Source organism: Lepidochelys olivacea, assembly GCF_965140295.1.
Source record: "Lepidochelys olivacea isolate rLepOli2 genome assembly, chromosome: 20".
NCBI classification, from domain to species: domain Eukaryota; kingdom Metazoa; phylum Chordata; order Testudines; family Cheloniidae; genus Lepidochelys; species Lepidochelys olivacea.
Window position 1 is genome coordinate 3,953,639 of NC_140430.1, and position 18,802 is coordinate 3,972,440.

The window sequence follows — 18,802 nt, forward strand, 5'->3', positions numbered from 1 at the left end:
CTTACTGATTCACTCAACGAATTAGTCACTGCAATTTTGATCACATCCAAGCACATTCACGGGAGGAAATTTCTAAAAATTCTATCTTACACGGATGCATTTTAAAATGAAATTGGCCACGGCCGAGGAACTGGGAACCCAAGGAACCAACGGGAGCCTCAGGGCTGGTCTACACTTAAAAATTAGCTCAACCTCGCTATGTTGCTCAGGGCTGTGGAAACACTGCAAGTCCTGAGCGCGGTCGTTAGGTTGACCTAACCCCCAGGGTAGGTGCAGCTCGATCAAGGTAAGAATTCTTCAGTTGACCGAGCTCCCGTCTCTGGGAGAGGCGGATGAGCTGCACCAACAGAGGTAAGAAGTGTCTACGCGTGGCTGCAGCGTAGACAAGCCCCCGGTGCCGGTGAGGGTGCCACACCCCCTCGTCAGGAGGGTCCGCAGGGGGCTCCCAGCCCACATGGGTCACACCTTGCCCCACCATGGCAGCTGGGCTGCCCCCTTCCCCTGCCCCCCAGGATGGGCGCCACCCCTTGCCCGCATTGTTGCCTTACGCCCCTCCCCAGGGCTTGCCCCATCACCCACCCCCTGAGCCTGGGCCCCACAAACACCCATCGCGTGGCTCAGCCCCTGCCCCCTGGGGGGACTCCCTGCAGCTTGGGCTCCCCACTGACACCTCACCTGGCCAGGGCTCCACCCTAGCACCTGCCACCTGCCCCAGGCCCCAGGGAGGCCCTTTTTATCATGTGACCCCAAACCAATCAGCTTGGCTCTCTCCCCCCCACCCAGTTAGTGAGATACAATGTATCTTCCCTCCCCCCACAGGGCTATTGTTCTCTCGGGGCTGCTCTTGCCCTTTAAGAGCTCTGATGACGTCATCAGACGAGGCGGGCCTCGCCTTCATGATTGGCTCCCGAGAGCGCTGACTCGGCCCAATCCGCCCTCGCCAGATGCCAGCTCCGTCCCAGCCCCACTCCGGCTTCGCTGCTTATGGGCCGTCCCAGGGGATTCGCCAATGAGAAGCCAGCCCCGCTGATTGGCACAGCCTCGGCCCACTGGCAGCGCTCGCTGCGGCCGCGCGGACGGGCCCGAGCGCGGCGGCGCGGAGCAGGGCGGAAGCAGCGGTGAGGGCAGGCGGCTCGGGGAAGATGGCGGAGGCGCGGCGGGGCCGGGGGCTCCCGGAGCCGGGGCTGCTCCTGGTGCTGGCGCTGCTGGGGCCGGGGCGGCCGCTGCCCGGGGCCGCGGGGAGCCTGAACCTGCAGGAGCTCAACGAGCTGAAGTACGGGATCGAGATCGCCGCCGAGCCCGTGCTGGCCGGGCAGGTGCGTGCGGGGGGGGGCGGCCCGGGGGGGGCAGGTGCCTGCGGCGGGGGGGCGGACCGGGGGGGCGTCAACTGTGGGGGGGGGCCGGGCAGGTGCGTGCGGGGGGGGCGGCCCAGGGGGGAGGTGCCTGCGGCGGGGGGGCGTCAACTGTGGGGGGGGCCGGGCAGGTGCGTGCGGGGGGGGCGGGCCGGGGGGTGATGGGGCCCCACTGGATAGGTGGTCGGGGGACTAGTGAGGTTGGATGTGTGGGGGCTGAGGGCGGCTGGGCCAGGGTGCAAGTTAGCTGGGGAATGTGTGGGGGCCAAAGTGGACCCAAGGAGTTGGGGGGCCAGGACCAGCGTTTATGTGAGGGTTGGGTCAGGGAATGAGCTGTTGGGGTCGAGGGAGAGCAGAGTGGGGAGACCTGGCATAGGAGTTGGCACTGAGCGGGGGGGGGATGCTGGGAGTGTTAGGTAGGGGTAAGACTGGGGTTTGAGGGGGGCTGGGGTGGGGTAGGTGGGTGAAGGGGGGTTGAGGAGTTGAGGGCAGGTCAGGGGCATAAATGGGCAAGAGGAGGGGGGCGGGCTGGAGAGCAGGGGCCAAGGGCAAAGATGTCCCAGGGGAGTGGGAGGTGATGGGGCTGAGTTGGGGGAGCAGGGGTGTTAGGGGAGGTGGGTTGGGTGAGGGCCTGGTTAGCAAGCGATGTGAAGTGAAGGGGCCAGGCCCATGCAGAACTCCCCATCAGCTATCCCATCCCCCCAATCCTGGGGCCACATCAGACCTGGTGCGCCTAGAAAACAAGGCCCCTTTATTCTGTTCCCAACTATCCACCCCATCATGGCGCAGGCTGTGGCAGCCCCTCGCCCTTGCCCTGTGCAGACTCCGCAGCATCCTGGACGCTCTCCACACTGGCAGGACGCTTCCCCTGGTGCCTGTGTTTACTTCTCTGGCAGAGGTCGAACAGCTGCACTTGGGACTTCCACCATCTGGTGCCTCCTCTTTGCTTGTGACAAAGGGGCACGTGGGCGGGACCGGCAGACTTACGAGCTGTGGTTTAATGCTATCGATCTCCCCTGTGCTTTGAAATAGCTAATTCTGGCGCGGCCGCATGCACCTGGCTCTGCTTTCTGGCTCCCTTCCTCTCGGGATCAGCGACGGCTCCGGAAGGGTTGGGGAGAAGGGCAAAGACAGATGGAAATACCCTAAAACCGCTGTCGCTTTCTGACAGCAAAAGGCCACCTGATTCTTCATGCACAGCGCTGGCCCAGAGGGAGACTTGGGATAAAAGTGTCTGTTTTTGGCTTGTGTTTGCATCCTGAAAGCTTCCTGCCAGCTACTAAAGAGCTGGAAAGGAATCTAATGGGTCACCCTGGACTTTATTTTGGGCACTTCATGCTTTGTAAATACTAGAGCCAGCTCGTCTGCACGTGGCTGCTTTGCTTTGGCAGAAACTCGAAGACGAGTCCTGTGACTCCGGGCAAGTCGCGTAGGCATCATCTAAACTCACGAGTTGGGTAGTGAACCGTTCAAATGATACAGGTATTGGTAACGTGTTGCACCCCGTCCTCCCCAGTGTGGACGCAATTTAAGGGCATAAGCTGTGCCCGTATGACTGCATCTGCTGTAGGCGTCATATGGGTCAAACTGTTTTGGTAAAGAAGAAATCGCTGCCCGTAACCGAAGTAGTTATGCCAGAATAAAATCTGTTTGTAGGGCAGGGCCTGAATTGCTTTGTTCCCCAGTACTCCGGTTCTCTCGCCCTTTATCTTCGCAGGGTAGAGACTGTGGCTTGCCCTGTGTTGCACAACGGGGCTGCCATCTTGGCTGAGGTCTGTAGATGCTACCGGGCTATATATATATAATAAAGCCCACGCGTTTTGGTGCCTGAAGATTTATTTAGATTGGAGCGGTGCTTGCCAGAGGTGAACACATATGGAGGTGGTGCAGCTCCTGCCCTGAAAAACGGGAGCAGAAATCAGACAAAGGCTGGGGAAAGGTGTGGGGGGAGGGGGTGTGTGTGTGTGATGGCTGATGTGGGTTGGTAATTCCATGGCAGGCTGTCTATTCTTAGATGCCTGTGTGACGAAGCAGGACTGTTCTTAATGTTTCCTCTGAATAGTGTGGGGGTGCCTCAGTTTCCCCTAAGCAGTTCTTAAGTATCTAGGGGGTGGGGTAAGGGTGTATGATCATTGCAGAGCCCTGGAGGGCAGGTGTGTGCAGGGGTCTGGACACAGAGAATGGCCGACACCCTGTTTCCTGGCAACTGATGGCCTGGGCCCTTCTCCCCTGCAAGGTGAGTGCTAAAGGGTTGGAGAACAAAGGAATCCGGTGCCCTCCTGGCCTGGGAAAGGGACAAAGCCCAGAGGAGGAGGGGCTGGGGAGAGTTTCAGTTTGGGGGCTGGCTGGAGACATGGAGTGAAGTGCAGACGTGGTTGTCTGGCTCACTGACCCCAAAATGGACCCAGCTGAGGGGTCCAGTTCTCTGCACCTACAAGCTCTGTGTTAGACCATGTTCCTGTCGTTTAATAAACCTCTGTTTCACTGGCTGGCTGAGAGTCACGTCTGACTGCGGAGTTGGGGGGCAGGATCCTCTGGCCCCCCCCGGACCCCGCCTGAGCGGACTCGCTGTGAGAAGCACAGGGAGGGGCAGAGGAGGCTGAATTCTCCGAGGTCAGACCCAGGAAGGTGGAGCCGGGTGAGCTGTGTGTCCTGAAGACAAGCTGCTCCCAGAGAGGAGACTTCCCCAGAGTCCTGCCTGGCTTCATGGGGAGCAGTCCCAGAGCATCGCCCGGGGACTCCGTGACAGCCTGCCTGTGGAGTCGTAGCACTTCCTCATTACTCTTGTTTACCTCAAGCCCTTCCCATGGCTAGATTTGGGTGTCTCTCTCTGAGGCTGAGCTGTCTCTCCTACGCTTCCGCAGTTGCATGGAAACCAAAACTTCTCTTTATTAAAAGCAGAAGCGGATCTTTGGGCTGCCAGGTGCCCTGGTGTCTAGGGGCCTAGTGCACCGCCATGCGGACTGATGCATTGGCTGAGGGGTTGGCACTGGAGTCCTCCGCCGAGCTTTCCCACTTGTGTGCAGGGTGCTGTGCTCTGCTGATCCCTGCCCCAGAGGGGGCTGCAACTCGGTGGGGGGGGGGAGTTTTGAAGCACTTCAGAATCCTGCCGGCGGCTGCCCGAGTTAGCCAGCCCAGCAAGGTGGGAGGAGGGTTTCCAGGTCCAGATCCCTTACTTTGGGAGCTGACCCCTGAGCAAAGGGGGCCTCAGCAAGGCTTGTGGGGGTGTCCTGAGGTCAGGACCTTTGGTGTTAGAGGGACTGTTGCTCTCAAATGACCTCCAGTGCCCTCTAGCTGATACCCAAGGGGTGTCGGTTTCCTCTAGGTGCCACGCAGCCTGTTTGGGTTCGTTACCTTTTACCCTCATGAAGGTAGCCTGCTCCTTGGGCATGGGACTGCGTGAAGCCAGGACTTTGTGGAGCTCCTCCCCTCATGCCCGATTCTCAAAAAACCCCTCTTTCATTTCAAAGGCCTTGTTTCCTGGCCAGCTCTGCTGCCAGTGGCCCCAAAGAGCAGGAGCTCCGGGTCGGGAAGGGTTCAAATAGGTGGCTGGCGCAGGGAAGAGGGCAAAGTCTGAACAACCCAAAAAGCCTCCCCCGCTAAAACTGCCCCAGAGTCTCAAGAAAACCCCTGCTCCTGAGATGGCCAAGCCTGAGGCTAACGGAGACGCCTCTCTTTGTATTTAAGGATCTCCCAGGCTGGGCCTTGACTTCCCACCTCCTGTGCCCAGGAGCTCCCTACAGGGGTGGTGGGGGGAGCTGCATTTACATGGCAAAGCTGCCAAGGAAACTTGAAACAGGCTCTAAATGAACCTCCTGGCATCAGCTGCTCCTGGGGCGTGATGCTTCTGCCAACGCCATCCATGCTTCCCCTGGCACTGACGAGCAGAGGTTGGCTGAACTGGAATGGGGCTGGGTTTCAAAGTAAGCTGGGCCCCATTGTGATGGGTCTGTACATATGCGACGTGAAGAGGGTCTTGTCAGAAATAATACCTACCTCTTACCTAGCACCGTGCAGTGGCCAACCTCAAAATGGCTTATAAAGGTCAGTGTTGCTAACCCGCTTTCACAGATGGGGAAACTGAGGCACGGAGTGGGGAAGTGACATGCCCAAGGTCACCCAGCAGGTCGCTGGCAGAGCTTGGACTAGAACCTGGGTCTTTTGAGTCCAAATTCAGTGCTCTACCCATTAGGCAACACTGACTCTCAGAATTGACATTCTCAGCACTGGCTTAACAAAAGCTGCTTTGTCAAAGCAGGGTAGCGAAATTGGTACCACCTCCCTCATGGCCGCTCTGCTTTAGATTTCAGGGCTGCTTGTTCCAGTTTAGCTTGAGGCCGTTAGGGATGGGTTGCAGCCTCCCCACTGGGGATTGCACCCGTTTAAATGGGTTCAGGGGGACAGCTGCAGCTAAGCAGAGCCACTTTCTCCTGCAGCCAGAGCCGCCGCGGTGAATGGTGGAGAAGAGCCAGCTTTTGGGCTGGGTTCAGGGAGGATTTTGGGTTCCGAAGAGTCTTTCCTTTCAGTTTGGCCGAGGGGCGAGCAGCAGACTTGGGTTCTATTCCCAGTCCTGCCACTGACCTGGACACCTTTGTTATGTCACCCCTTTGCACCTTAATTCCTCCGCCTGCAAAATGGGGGGCGTGTGCCTCACGCTGCCCGAGGCTTAATGAAATCCTGGTATGGCAGGAACAAGAGAAAGGCAGAGCATCTAGCTACCAGGGTGGCACCTTTTTGCTCCATGGGACCTCCGCTAAGACTAGCAGCCCTGGATCGCCCGCTGCCGGCATCCCGTTCTGGGTTGTAGCACTCGGTGTCCTGGCCAGCAGCGCCTGCGTGGAGAGCCGCCGTTCGCGCGGGCCCTGTTCTCCTGCGCTGATTTCGCTGCCTGCGCTTTCCTAGAGCAAGTCGGAGGACGTGGTGATCGTTTCGTCCAAGTACAAGCAGACGTACGAGTGCCGCCTGCCGTCCGCCGCCGTGAGGATCCACCGGGACGCCGCGGAGCCACCGCAGAGTTACCACGGGCTGGGCATCTCGGATCTGCTGAGGCCGATGGAGGCTGCTCCCTGCCTTGTAAAGGTGAGCCTGCCACCGCACGCTGGGGGCCGGGAGCAGAACTGAGGAATGCAGGGGGCCAAGGGGTTGTGGTGCCCACAGCCGGGTCTGTGGCTCACTGGCCACCCTTTCCCGGCCCCCCTCCATTGCAGTTCTAGGAAACGGCGGCTGTTAATTAGGCTGAGGGAATTGCGTCCATCTTCTTGGCCCCCTGTCCTGAGGGGGCTGATGTTCAGGGGTTCCTCCGGGGGGCTGTCTCCCCGCTGAGCTGTCAGTCCAGAGCACCTGATCCCAGCAAGCCGGTAACATGCAGGGTGTCCCCCCCCGACCGGCCCAGCAACAGCCAGCGTCAGCTGTCCCCGGGGGCCTGGCTGTTGGTGTGAGAGCTTCCCTCAGAATGCAAACAGTCGGGAGATCCCGGGCGGAGCAAGGAAAGGCCCAAGGGTTTGCTCCAACCAGTGCTGGGGTGATCTCTGGGCTCCACAGGATCTTGGCTGGGGACATGGCCGATGGCAGGTTTTGGGGTACATGTGAAGGTTTTGGGGTGCGGGGGCTTCGTTGAACTTAACCCTGTTGCCGCTGCCTTGTTCCCAGACCAAGGACTGGTGGACGTATGAGTTCTGCTATGGGAAACACATCCAGCAATACCACGTCGAAGGTAACCCTCCCCTTGCCTCGTCCCCTGGCTGTTTGCGGGGCCCCAGCGGGAGGGGGGTGTGTGGGTGGCGGGTGGATTTATACAGGCACCCTCACCCGAGAACGCGTCCAGCCGCTCATCTCTGAGGGTGCCTGGCCTGGGCTCGCTCAGTGAGTTTGGCTGGGAGATGGGAAAGCTGCCCAATTTCAACGCTCGGGATATGAAAGAACCTGGTGTGCCCGCCTCAGCTGTGCCCGGGTAGATGGCCGGAGATAAAGGGCACAGGGGCCGTGGCTTCTCTGCTGTGATCACTTTCACTAGATCCCCTCCCACCCCCATGGCATCCGGTATCCAATCCCCCTCTGGGGCTTCCTGTCACAGGTGTGGGCTCACTGCACCTCCGACCCCTCTGCCAGCTGCACAAGGGGTGGCCCCCTTAGGTCTCCTCTGGGTGGAAAGTGACACACCTGTGCGGGGCGCTTGGGTGCAGTGTGGGCAGAGGACGCTCAGTGTTTGATCTCGGTGAGGTGCCCTTAGCAAAAGGGGTTTTACCCCCAGAGACTGGGCCAGCATCCAGCCCTTCCCCTGAATCTGATCTGGGCCGGGATACCGTGTCAGGGCGAGGAATTAACAGGACTCCTAATACCATGTCTCCGGTGGGTTTGTCCTCACACTGAGGCAGGCAATGCTGTTGTCCCCACTGTCCCGCAGGAAGTCTGCGGCAGAGCAGCATCCCGAGTCCCAGGTGAGTGCTGGAGCCACTGGCCAGCCTTCCGGGGGGGGGGTGTCTCCCGCCGGGGCCCCCCAGGGGTTTAGCGCGCTCTAACGTGGGTCGCTCTGTGTCGCTGTTTGTTTCCCAGAGTCTGAAATTAAAGGAGACATCCTCTACCTCGGGTATTATCAGTCGGCGTTCGACTGGGACAACGAGACGGCAAAGGTTGGTGCTTCTTGGACTCCTGTGCTGTGCTGAAGTGTGACCCCCCCGGTGCTCTAGGTTTGGGAGAAGGGAGATGGGCTTGCCTGGGGGTTTGTCTAGTGCTGGCTTAGCAAACAGGGCATGCAATTCCGCCATAAGTCCCTGCAAGCTCTACCCTCCTGACAGTGGGCCCTGATGGGCAGAGCAGGAGACTGACTCGCTATGTGACCCGGGAAGTAACTTTAGCTGCCTCGGTTTCCCTGTCTGTAAAATGGGACTGTCACGGAGTGTGGGGGAGTCCAGGCCCTGCACCCCTCTTCCTGGGATCCACTGAGACTCTCAGCCAGCCAGTAAAACAGAAGGTTTATTGGACAACAGGAACACAGTCCAAAACAGAGCTTGTGGGTACAACCAGGACCCCTCAGTCACGTCCTTCTGGGGGAGCAGGGAGCTTAGACCCCAGCCCTGGGGTTCCCTGTGTTCCTCTCCCCAGTCCCAAACTGAACTAAACCCACCCAGCAGGTTCCCTGCTGCAGCCTCTGTTCACATTCCTGGGCAGAGGTGTCACCTCCCCCTCCTGGCTCAGGTGACAGGCTCTCAGGTCTCCCATCCCCAGGGCACATTCCCAGGTCAACACTCCCCCCTCCCTGCTGAGTCACATCGTCACAGGGACAACTGTCTCCCAGCGGAATATCTCCCAACTATCTCCGAGCGGAATATCTCCCAACTATCTCCGAGCGGCTTGGTGTGTGGGGTGCTTTGAGACCCCCGGAGACAGCCCCCAGTCCAGCTCCGTGTGGACTGTGAAGTTGGGAGCTTTAATGCTCTCGTCCAAAATTCACCTTCCTAGGCTTCGAAACAGCACAGGCTCAAACGGTACCACAGCCAGATGTACGGCAACGGTTCCAAGTGTGACCTGAGCGGGCAGCCCAGGGAAGCTGAAGTCAGGGTAAGTGGCGTGTGGGGGGTGTCAATTCTCTGGAGTTGGGGTGAGCCGGGGAGACTCCCTGAAGACAGAGGGGGCAGGGCAGCCTCTCTCTGTGGCCTGGGTTCTCCGCTGTTTAAAACGCCAGCAGTGACTGGGGGGGGGCGTGGGGAAGGGGCGGAGGCGGACAAGCCCCTCGGGCGTGGCAGGATGACCGGCAGGCCCCTCCGGGAGCCCCAGGTCACCTTAACCCTGTTTTTTTCCCCCCCCGGCGGCAGTTCCTGTGTGAAGAGGGCTCTGGGGATTACATCGCCCGGGTGGACGAGCCGCAGTCCTGTTCCTATGTCCTGACCATTCACACCACCCGCATCTGCCACCACCCCTTCCTGCGACCGCCCTCCACGGCCACCCCCCAGGCCATCCGCTGCCACCCAGCCCTGAGCCCGGCTCAGTATGTGGACTATGTCCAAGCCCAAGTGTGTGAGTATCTGGGGGGCGCGGGGGGACAGGGTCTAAATCTGAGCCCCTCCCAGGGCCTGCAACAGCAGCTCATGTCAGGGCTCGTCCCAGCCCAGCTGATCCCAACCGTCTGTAGGGCGGGTTCTCGAGCTGCCCCACCCCCGCCTCTCCCCCCGGGGTGGGCCCCCTCCTCCCCCACCTCAGGCTTCCCCTTTTCCGCCCCACCCCTAGGTGGGTGGGTTCTCGGGCTGCTCCGCCCCCTCCTCCCCACCCTGGTGTTGGCCCCCCTCCTCCTTCCCTCAGGCTTCCCCCTTTCTGCCCCACCCCTGGGGTAGGCGGGTTCTCGGGCTGCTCCTCCCCCCAGGGTTGGGCGGGTTCTCGGGCTGCCCCGCCCCCTCCTTCCCCAGGGTGGGCAGGGCCTCTGTGGTGATTCAAATCCCATCTACGCTGGCCAATGCAGTCGACACCAAGCGCAAGGTGGAAGAGCTCTCCGAGGAGCTGAAGACCCTGGACACAAGGCTGTGGAACGAGCGCGATCCCAACCCTGCCACCCAGCACCCGGAAGGTGTGGAGCCAGCCCACCCCCTCCACGAGGAGCAGGAAGCGGACGGTATGGGAGCTTCTTCGCACTGATCTCTGGGTGCTCGTGATCCCTGTGGACAGCCCTGTCCGCTGCCCAGGCTCGGGGCGCTCTGCTGAGATCTCCTGGTGCGCCTGGCAGGGGGCCCCGCCGGCTTCCCGCGAAAGGGAACAGGCGTCCCCTCACACCCCTGTGGGGGCGCGCGAGGATCTGGTGGTGCCCCAGCATTAGCGCTGCCGGGGCGCGCTGGGCGTGGGTGGGGCCATGTGGCTCAAGGGCCTTCCCCTCCGCATTCAGGAGCCACCGCACTGAGTGCTGACGAGGTGCCATGGGCACTATGGGAGAGCGAAACAGCTGGGCGGGCCGGGGCGAGATCCTGCTCCCGTCAAGGGTGGCTGCAGGGAGATGGAGGGCTCCCGGCTGCCTAGGCTGGTGAGACTGGGAACGTGGGAAGCTCACGCAAGGGCCTGAGGCTGCCCCGGCGCCCAGAGCACTTCTGCAGCCTCCCCAGGACTTTAGCTGCGTGGGTCGGCTCTGCGGTGACGTTTTCTCCTTGGTTTGTGCCAGCCGCTCCCAGGGAAACCCCCAGAGCTGGCCCGGGGGAAGACACCGACTTCGGGGGTAGCACACTCAGGGCAGGCGACCTGCCGGACCACACCAAGGTAACAGCTCTGTCCTGTGCCCCCCATACACATTCTGGCTTTGCTGGCTCGCTGTGGTCTGAGCCAGGAAGCTGGGGCAGCCATGCCGGGCACCGTTCCCGCTGCTCTCATCCTGGGGTGGGGCCTGTGGCAGCTGTGTCAAGGCTCCGTGCTTCGTGGGGTGCGGACAGCGGCTCCCCCTCACTTCGCTGACGCAGAGCCCCCGCCAACTCCTCTAGTGATCCTGGGTCTGCCACCACGTGGTGCTGCTGAGCAGCACGTCGATTGTCTTCCCTTCTGCCCCAGCCAGGCGCTCCCCAGCAGAGCCCCCTGGGGTCCCACGGGAGCTGCTGCCGAGCCCCACTGCTGGGGAGCAGTTTGCCCTGTTGCCTGGCCTGGGTAGGACAAGGCTAAACAGCAGTGGCTTTGCGGTTGGCAAATCAGGAGTGCGGCTCCCCGGTGCTGTAGCTGGTGCAGTCATGGCTGAGTAATTTTCCCGCCTCCCCCCCGTCCCTGGGGGAGCTGTGTCTGGAGTCCCCCGTGTCGCTCTAAACTCCTGGTCTCGTCCCCGCTGCAGGAGGACGAGTACGCTGTGAAGCCGGCAGATGATCACCAGGCTGGTGAGTGTCTAATAGAGTCCTGGGGCAAACCTCTCTGGGCCATAACTCCACAGGGGAGGTTGTGGGGAGTCCTGGGGGGGATATGTCGGCTACAATCACACCCTGTGGTCTCAGTGTAGACGTGCCCTTATGCTTTTGACCCCAGAAGGGGATGGGGGGGTGAAACCCGAGCATAAACCCCAGGGAACCTGCCTGGCACAGCTTCAGTGTCGGGGTGTAAATTTGGCAATAACAAGCCAAAGAACATCTACTGAGTGTTACTGCGATTTGCAATCCTGATCTCGGATGTGGTGCTCAAACCATTGGCCACGAAGCCAGCAGTCCGTTTTAGGGCCCTGATAAAACACAGGTGGACATCTCTTCCTGCTCTGCCAGGAGGCTGGAGCTGGTGCGTCAGCTCCCTGAGTGATCGGATGAACCTTCGCTGGCAGAGTGCCTGGCGCTCTGGGACGTTGGGGGTTAAAATCTGTGCCCCCGTGGGAATCCCAAGGGTGCTCTGTCTGGTTCTCCTTCAGAACTGTCTTGGCAAGGGGCTGTATCTGCATGCGCCGGGAGGGGACTGGCTCTTTCCAGCACAGAGCCTCAGATGTTCCTGTTTCTCTGGCCTCTTTCAGATTTCCAGCAAAAAATCCACTTCAAAGTGATCCGGAGCCCAGGGGATCTAGTCCAGTTTATCGAGGCACTGAAGGAAAGCACCAAGAAGGTACGTGGGGGCCTGGTGTGGTGTTCTCCATCGGTGCTCTTAGCCCACGGCACTCGCCCTTCATGGGCAGGTGATCTGTTGACCCTAGGTAATGAGCGTTAACAACTGGATACCTGGCTCGGGGGCAGGCCTGATCTAGCGCTGACTTTGACTCCCTCTGTTAATGTGAGCTGGTCCTGGCCTTGCTCTGTGCCTCAGTTTCCCCCTCTGGGATGCTAACCCTCCCTGACTACACAGGCCAGCTCTGAGAGAGATTCATGTTCATTCCTGTTGGGGCACCTGACGTTGGCTGCTGTCGGAAGACAGGATACAGGGCTAGCGGGACCTTTGGTCCGACCCCATGTGGCCGTTCTAACACGTTGAGTGTGGGGAGTGTCTTGATGCCTGTTTCCCCCCAGGGGAAAGAGAAGGCGAGTGAGTTGGAGAAGAGCCAGGAGGCCCCGAGGACCGAGGAGGCTCCGGCAACTGGGAGCGAGCGCCCGGAGGAGGACGATGACGAGGAGGACGACGACCTGCTGGGGAAGTTTGAGGAGGAGCTGGAGGACATCCTGCTGCCCAGCTCGGAGCAGGCCAAGCTGAAGGAGGAGGTGAAAATGGAAATGGAGAAGCAGTTCGACAACATCATTGACGAGGTGAGACTGAGGGAGTGGCCCCTGCCTCCCCACTCCCCCCTCATCCCGTGTCTGACACTGGGGTGTCCCCTCTTTTCAGCCCTGTCTCCTCTCTGCCCTCCCTGGGGTGCAGCTGGATCCCGACCTCTGGGCACAGACCCTTGCTGCTGTCGGGAAGGCTTCTGGGGCATGGGCAGCGCCCCTTCCTCGCAGCGCAGGGGCCGTGCAGGGAGACCCATGTGCCGGCTGCCCATCCTGAGGGCATCGGGAAGCGTTCATGCCCCACGGGCACGTGGATATTTCTGCCAGTGCCAGGCTCCCAGTGGCCTCTCCCACCTTTTTCCTTTGGCACCGTTACTTGTAGCCATGACACTGGGGAGGTCACTGGGGAGTGATCCCCAAACCTCTGGCTTTAAGGGCATGGGCAAAGGGATCAGGTTTGGAGGCAGTATTTCCTCTAGCCACTAGGGGGTGACGGAGCCACACCGGTATGGTACTCCCTAGCCACTGTGCCCCAGGACGGAGGGCAAGGTGCCCTCGCTGTTGGGGGAAGGCCGTGAGGGCTTGGGCTGGCATCAGCGGGGTCAGATCGCTGCTCTGTGGCTCAACCTGGCCTGTGGGAGGTAACGGCTTCCGCTCCCAGGTGGAGGATGAGCTGGAGACAGAGGGCCTGAAGGGCGAGTTTGATCGGAACCACGCTTCCAAGTCACTGGCCTCCACCCTCAACAAGCTGATGGACAAGCTGGATGGCGGCAAAGCGCCCGAGAAAGGGGAGGAGGAGGAGGAAGAGGAGGGCGAGGGAGACTCAGCCAGGAGCAGCGCGAACCACTTGGATAAGCAAGCAGCTGGTATGCTCCGAGGTGTGCGTGTGGTTCTTTGATTCCCCGGGCTGCTTATATCCACCCCTGGGCTGCTCTGCCCGTGTCATCTTCAAGGAGGTGCGATGGCATGCATTTAAAGGTGTAGTGTCTGGAAATCTGGCCCAGGCCCGGCCCCATCTGAGGAACTCTTTGCATCAGGGCTGCTCAGAGCTCCCTTCTCCCCCCTCCCCGCCCCCACAGCTTCTGGAGCTGAGCTTGGGGATCACTCCCCCTGTGCAGCAGGACATTGCCCCGGTAGATCTCCCATGGGAGAGTTGGGGATGGTGTCCGGGTTGGGGCAGCAGTGGGCCTGAACTCTGTACTACGCTCGGAGCTGAGCAGAGGGGTTGGAATTGCTGTTTCTCTCACACCGGAACACAGTGCCCGTGGGCAGGGGGACCACCGGTCTGGGGAAGTGCTTTCTGATGGCCACTTGGGGCTGCGTAACCCCAGCGGGAATCCCGGAGGGGGATGCCTAAACGGGGTGGGAACCCCAGGCGGCTTGGCAAAGTGGGGCCGTAACTGTCAGCATTTGCCCTCAGCGGCCTGGCCTCTGCACTTACACACCTGTGAACAGTGACCGCTTCGGCCATAGCTCCCGAAGCGCACAGAGCCGCCTGCCCCCCGCGGTGCCAGCCCTGGGCACTGAAGCCCCTCTCTGTAACCTTCTGTCTCAGAGGCCGACTCGGACGGGCATGTGAAGGTTAGGGTCACTAGGATAAAGCCAGGCAGCCCCCTGCAGAAGGAGCTGAGGGTGAGAGAGATGGGCAGCGAGAACCCGCAGCTGCGACACATTGAGAATGTGGTTAAGGACCTGCTGGAGAGAGAGGGCCTGAAAGCGGAAGGTAATGCTGGCCAGAGGGGAGGGTACTGCTGTGCCAGGGGGCTGGGGATCGGAGCTCCCGAGGGCAGGGACCAGGCCCTGCCGGTGGAGGGGAAGGGGCTCCCGTAAGCCATTCACTAGTGATCGCTTTCTGTTGTCTCAGGAGCCACGTCCAGAGGGGGCTGAGCTGGTGCAGGGCCGGACCTGAGGAGAAGGGAACTGGGGCCCCTAGAAGGGCAGGAGCAGTGGGACTGGGGTTACTGGGGGAACCTGAATAAACCCAGGGGTGTAAGGGGCTCTGCTGGTAATTGTAGGGCCATCAAGAGGTCATTTAGAGTCCAGCCCCTGGCACTGAGACAGGACCAAATAAACCCGTGACTATCCCACCCAGGGCTTTTTCCAACCTGGTCTTAAAACCCTCCAAGGATGGGATTCCTTGGGAGCCTGTCCCAGAGTCGATCTCCCCTTTGAGTTTTACATCTGACCTCAATCTCCCTTGGTGCAGATCAGACCTGTTGCTTCTTGTCCTACCTTCCATGGATTTGGAGAAGGATCGATGGGTCCTCTCGATAAGTCCCCAGATACACGAGGGGCTGTCATCCAGTCCTCTCTCGGCTCTTTTTAATTCAAGATTAAATGTGCCCGGTTTTTAGCCTGTCCTCACAGGTCAGGTTTTCTAAACCTGTTCGTTTTTGTTGCTCTTCTCTCGACTCTCTCCAATTTGTGCCCCCTAAAGTGTGACACCCCGAACAGTATGCAGTACTCCAGCTCGTAGAGCCGCATAGAGCCGGACAACCCCCCCGGTGCATTGCATCTGATGCGTCTGTTAATGCACCCCAGAATTTTAACCCTTTTTACAGCTGCGTCACGCTGGTGACTCAAGCTGCGCTTGTGATCCGCTCTAACTCCCAGATCCTTTTCAGCCTAGCCACTTAATCCCCATTTTGTAGCTGTGCGTTCCATTCCCCCCCCGCCCGCACTTCCCGTGTGAAGTTCTTTGCACTTATCCGTGCTGAGTTTCAGCTTGTTGGATTCAGAGCAGTCCTTCTTCAATTTGACGGCGGCGTTTTGTATTCGAATCCTTCCCTCCCAAGTGCGAGCGACCCCTCCCAGCGTGGTGATGTCTGCGCATTTTATAAGCATGCTCTCCAGCCAAGTCATTCATGAAAATATTGAATGGGACTGACCCCACAGGACCCCACTAGATCTGCCCGCTCAGTTAGTGAACCATTGAGAACTGCTCTTTGTGTACAGTCTTTTTACTTTCTAGTAATTTCATCTAGACCCGATTTTCCTAGTTTGCTTATGAGACTGTCTTCTGGGACTGTCAGAACGGCCAGACTGGTTCAGAACAAAGGTCCATCTAGCCCGGTAGCCTGTCTTCTGACAGGTTTCAGAGCGGTAGCCCAGATTACTCTGTATCAGGAAAAAAACCAAGGAGTCCTTGTGGCACCTTAGAGACTAACAAATGTATTTGGGCATTAGCTTTTCTGGGCTAAAATCCAGTTCATCAGATGCATGGAGTGAAAAATACAGTAAGCAGGTATAAATATACAGCACGTGAAAAGATGGGAGTTGCCTTACCAAGTTGGGGGCGGGGGGGGGCAGTGTTAACGATGCACCCTAATTGAATTGGTGTCGTTAGCATTGACCAGTTTTCTGACCGGCGCCACCTGGGTCTGCCCTTTGCCAAGGCCTCGGCAGCTCTCCCTGCGCTGGCGACCCGCTAAGGGCCCGTCTGTCCTACGGGGGGGCTGCAGCAGCACCACTAAGGGGGTTTCCCGTCGCTGGAGAAATTTCCCCTCCTCTCACGGCAGCAGCTGGGTGGACAGAAGCATTCTCCCATCAGCCCCACCGTGTCTCCAATGGGGGCTAGGCTGGCATAGCTGCGGCGCTCAGAGGTGTGAAGTTTTCACACCCCTGAGCGCTGGAGCTGTTGATTCAAACTTTGAGCCTAGACCAGGGCTAACGCTTACGGCGCTGATCAACAGGTAAAATCGAGATCAAAATCGTGACGACGGGGGGCTTTGGGGATGAGGACGATACCCACTGGCTGTCGGACGAGGACACCAAGAACCTCAAAGACATTTTCTTCAATATCCTGGTGAAAGCAAGTCTAATGCTACAGGGGGCGGGGCCTTTGTGGCTTGTGGGTGGGGCCTTTGCCTCTTGCATCCGAGCGTTCTGCAGCCACTAATGGATTAATCCCCGTGCAAGGCAGGTCCCATGGGGAAAACTGAGTCACAGAAGGGAAGTGACTTTTCCTCGGGCCATCCAGTGAGTGGGTGGCAGAGCTGGGGATGGAAGCCAGGAGTCCTGACGTTGCTGTTCGTTCACCTACACAGCCTCCTTGCTTCGCAACAGCTAGATGCCCCAGAGGTGCAGCCACCTCTGGGGAGGAGGGCATGAGCCAGCTACACGGCTGTATCAGGGGAAGTGAGTGGGAGCTAGGGCCCGAGCAGAGCTGGACAGAGCAAATGTTTTCATGACTAGAAAGTAAAATGAGACATTTTCAGTATTACAGAACCATAGAAACTTAGGGGTAGAAGGGACCTTGAGAGGTCTGCTAGTCCAGCCCCGCACACTGAGGCAGGATCAAGTAGACCTAGACCACACAGAGCAGGCAGGTCCCCTCTGCCCCCAAAGTCTCGACCCCCAGACACTGGCCAATCTACTCTGGGGGTCTCCCTGCTCCAGGTTCCAGCTGGTGCCATCAGGGAGCCTGACCCCAGATACTCCTGTCCCCCAGCAGCCAGTGATCCCAGCTTTACCCTCCCTGCTGGTGGTCTCGCCAGCATTGGTGGCTCTCTTCCTGGAGCCCAGCCTTACGGGGCAGCGCCCTCCTCCCCTGGGCTAGGGTGGGAGGTGACGGGGGGCCTGGAGCAGAGCTCCCCGCTGCTGGTGGGAGGGTCGGCCTGGGGGATCTCCACCCAGTGCCTCCATGGGCCTCTGCTCTTTGCCTCTCCAGATCCAGGGCACGGAAGAAGCTCACAAGGAGCGGAGGCGGCAGCAGGAGCTGGAGGACAACTACCGCTTTGTGTGGGGGCAGCGGCCGGAGGAGGCGCCGGCAGCCGGTGGCTCCGACTCGGAGGAGCTGGATTTCTGAGCGGGCGCCAGACGATTGCCTGCAGCACCCCCTCCCCCCGCCCCCTGAATGTCCCATTGGCTTGACTGGTCAGAGGACCAGACAGCAAGGGTGAAAAATAGGGATGGGGGTTGGCAGGGTAAGAGAGGCCTACGTAAGACAGCCCCAAATATTGGGATTGTCCCTTTAAAATAGGGACATCTGGTCACCCTATCGACTAGTAACCAAGGCACCACGGCTCCTCTCCGGAGGACGCCCAGCGGGGCCTGGCCCCCGTCAGCACTCAGGGGTGGGGGGCACTGATCCCTCCTGTCCCCACAGGCCGGCGGGGGGGCTCTGTCTGGGGTGGCTCCTGCTAGGAGGATGGAGAGGGACTGACTGATTTCCATGGTAACGGCCGGCAGGAGCATCCTCTTTGATCCCTTCAAGGAAGGGTGGGCGTGGGCTGCATCTGCACCCGTGTGAAGCGTCTAGCACATGCTGGCGGGGTCCATTTACCACCCCATTGCCCCATGAGAATAATGGTGAGTCCCCACCTGTGGGCACTCTGCCGGCCGTCCACTCCCTCAGGAGCTGTGCCCGGCGGAGAGGCCAGGGGGCAGGGCCAGGCTGCTGGGTGCTGCGGGCAGGCTGGGTGCTGCGGGCAGGCTGGGTGCTGCGGGCAGGCTGGGCTGGGCGGGCAGGGGGTCTCCCCCACGTGTCCGCGGTGCCTGGGCAAAGGGAGGGTGGAGCTGGAGCCCCTGGCGTTTTGAGGGCCCTGCACATGGAGAAATACCTGCAGCTGCTGGCAGGTTTTGGCCTGGAGCTGGGGGCGGGGCCTGGTTAGCTCCTCCCACTCCACTGCTAAACCTGGCAGGGGTTGTGATGCAGCTGGGCAGCATGGCCTGCCGCCTCCCCAGGGCCAGGGGTGGTGGCTCAGTTCGTTTGCATCAGTCGTTCACCAGCATGCTCTCCTTGCCCTGCTGGGCTCAGGGCACAGCTGGGGCCATCATTGCCAGGAGCCCATGTTGTTTCCTGGAACTCCCCGGCCGGGTCGTTTGGGGGGACGTGAGCCCCCCAGCGTGGCCGTGCGCAGGAGCCAGGGGAGCAGAGGGTTAACGAAACCTCACTCTGGTTCTCTGTCTGCCTGTGGCAGCGTTGGAGCCCATCCACCCTCTCTCCTAACGAGACAATTCACTTTACTTCCCTCCGCTTGTGGGGTAAAGGTCTCCCCAGCACCTGCCCCCTCTTGGACGGGGTGGGGGGACCCTACTTCCCCAGGGAAAGGGGGGAAAACCATCCATGATCCAATTTGTATCAATAAACCAGGCTGGACTAGTCCGCTTCCTGTGTCTAATTTACTGCGGTGGAGCCGCGAGCTGCCCCCCGGAGCAGCTTGTGTTCCTGCCGGGCTGTCAGGCCTCGCGCCATCTGGAAACAAGCGTTTCCCGCTGCATCGTGTGGGCCCCTTGCGAGCAACCAGGGGTCAGTTACACCAGGAGGCCCCCAAGCCCCCACTTGCAGCTCATTCATCTAAGGCTGGCTGGGATGCAGCC

General features: G+C 60.1%; 1 protein-coding gene across 3 annotated transcripts; it reads left to right on the forward strand.

Annotated features, from left to right (window-relative positions):
* The first annotated feature begins 1,117 nt into the window (after positions 1 to 1,117).
* On the forward strand, positions 1,118 to 18,584 carry OS9 (OS9 endoplasmic reticulum lectin). 3 transcript variants are annotated; one of them, XR_014709081.1, is made up of 16 exons: positions 1,118 to 1,316; positions 6,255 to 6,431; positions 7,002 to 7,065; positions 7,905 to 7,981; positions 8,811 to 8,909; positions 9,164 to 9,365; positions 9,805 to 9,954; positions 10,492 to 10,586; positions 11,143 to 11,185; positions 11,800 to 11,888; positions 12,287 to 12,520; positions 13,143 to 13,347; positions 14,037 to 14,204; positions 16,174 to 16,292; positions 17,151 to 17,878; positions 17,915 to 18,584. XR_014709081.1 is itself a non-coding variant. In XM_084610029.1 (15 exons), the coding sequence occupies exons 1-15, from the start codon at positions 1,143 to 1,145 to the stop codon at positions 17,286 to 17,288; spliced, it is 2,034 nt and encodes a 677-aa protein (XP_084466155.1). In that variant the 5' UTR covers positions 1,118 to 1,142; the 3' UTR covers positions 17,289 to 18,584. The 3 variants fall into 3 exon arrangements, 2 of the variants coding, with proteins under 2 accessions (XP_084466155.1, XP_084466156.1); XM_084610029.1 differs by having other exon boundaries at positions 17,151 to 18,584; XM_084610030.1 differs by having other exon boundaries at positions 16,174 to 16,286; positions 17,151 to 18,584.
* The last annotated feature ends 218 nt before the right edge of the window (positions 18,585 to 18,802 follow it).

Coding starts and splice junctions, on each gene's coding strand:
- OS9 (XM_084610029.1), top strand. CDS start 1,143: ATGGCGGAGGCGCGGCGGGGCCGGGGGCTCCCGGAGCCGGGGCTGCTC. Junction 7,982..8,810: donor GGGACAACGAGACGGCAAAG/GTTGGTGCTTCT, acceptor TCACCTTCCTAG/GCTTCGAAACAGCACAGGCT. Junction 8,910..9,163: donor CCAGGGAAGCTGAAGTCAGG/GTAAGTGGCGTG, acceptor CCCCGGCGGCAG/TTCCTGTGTGAAGAGGGCTC.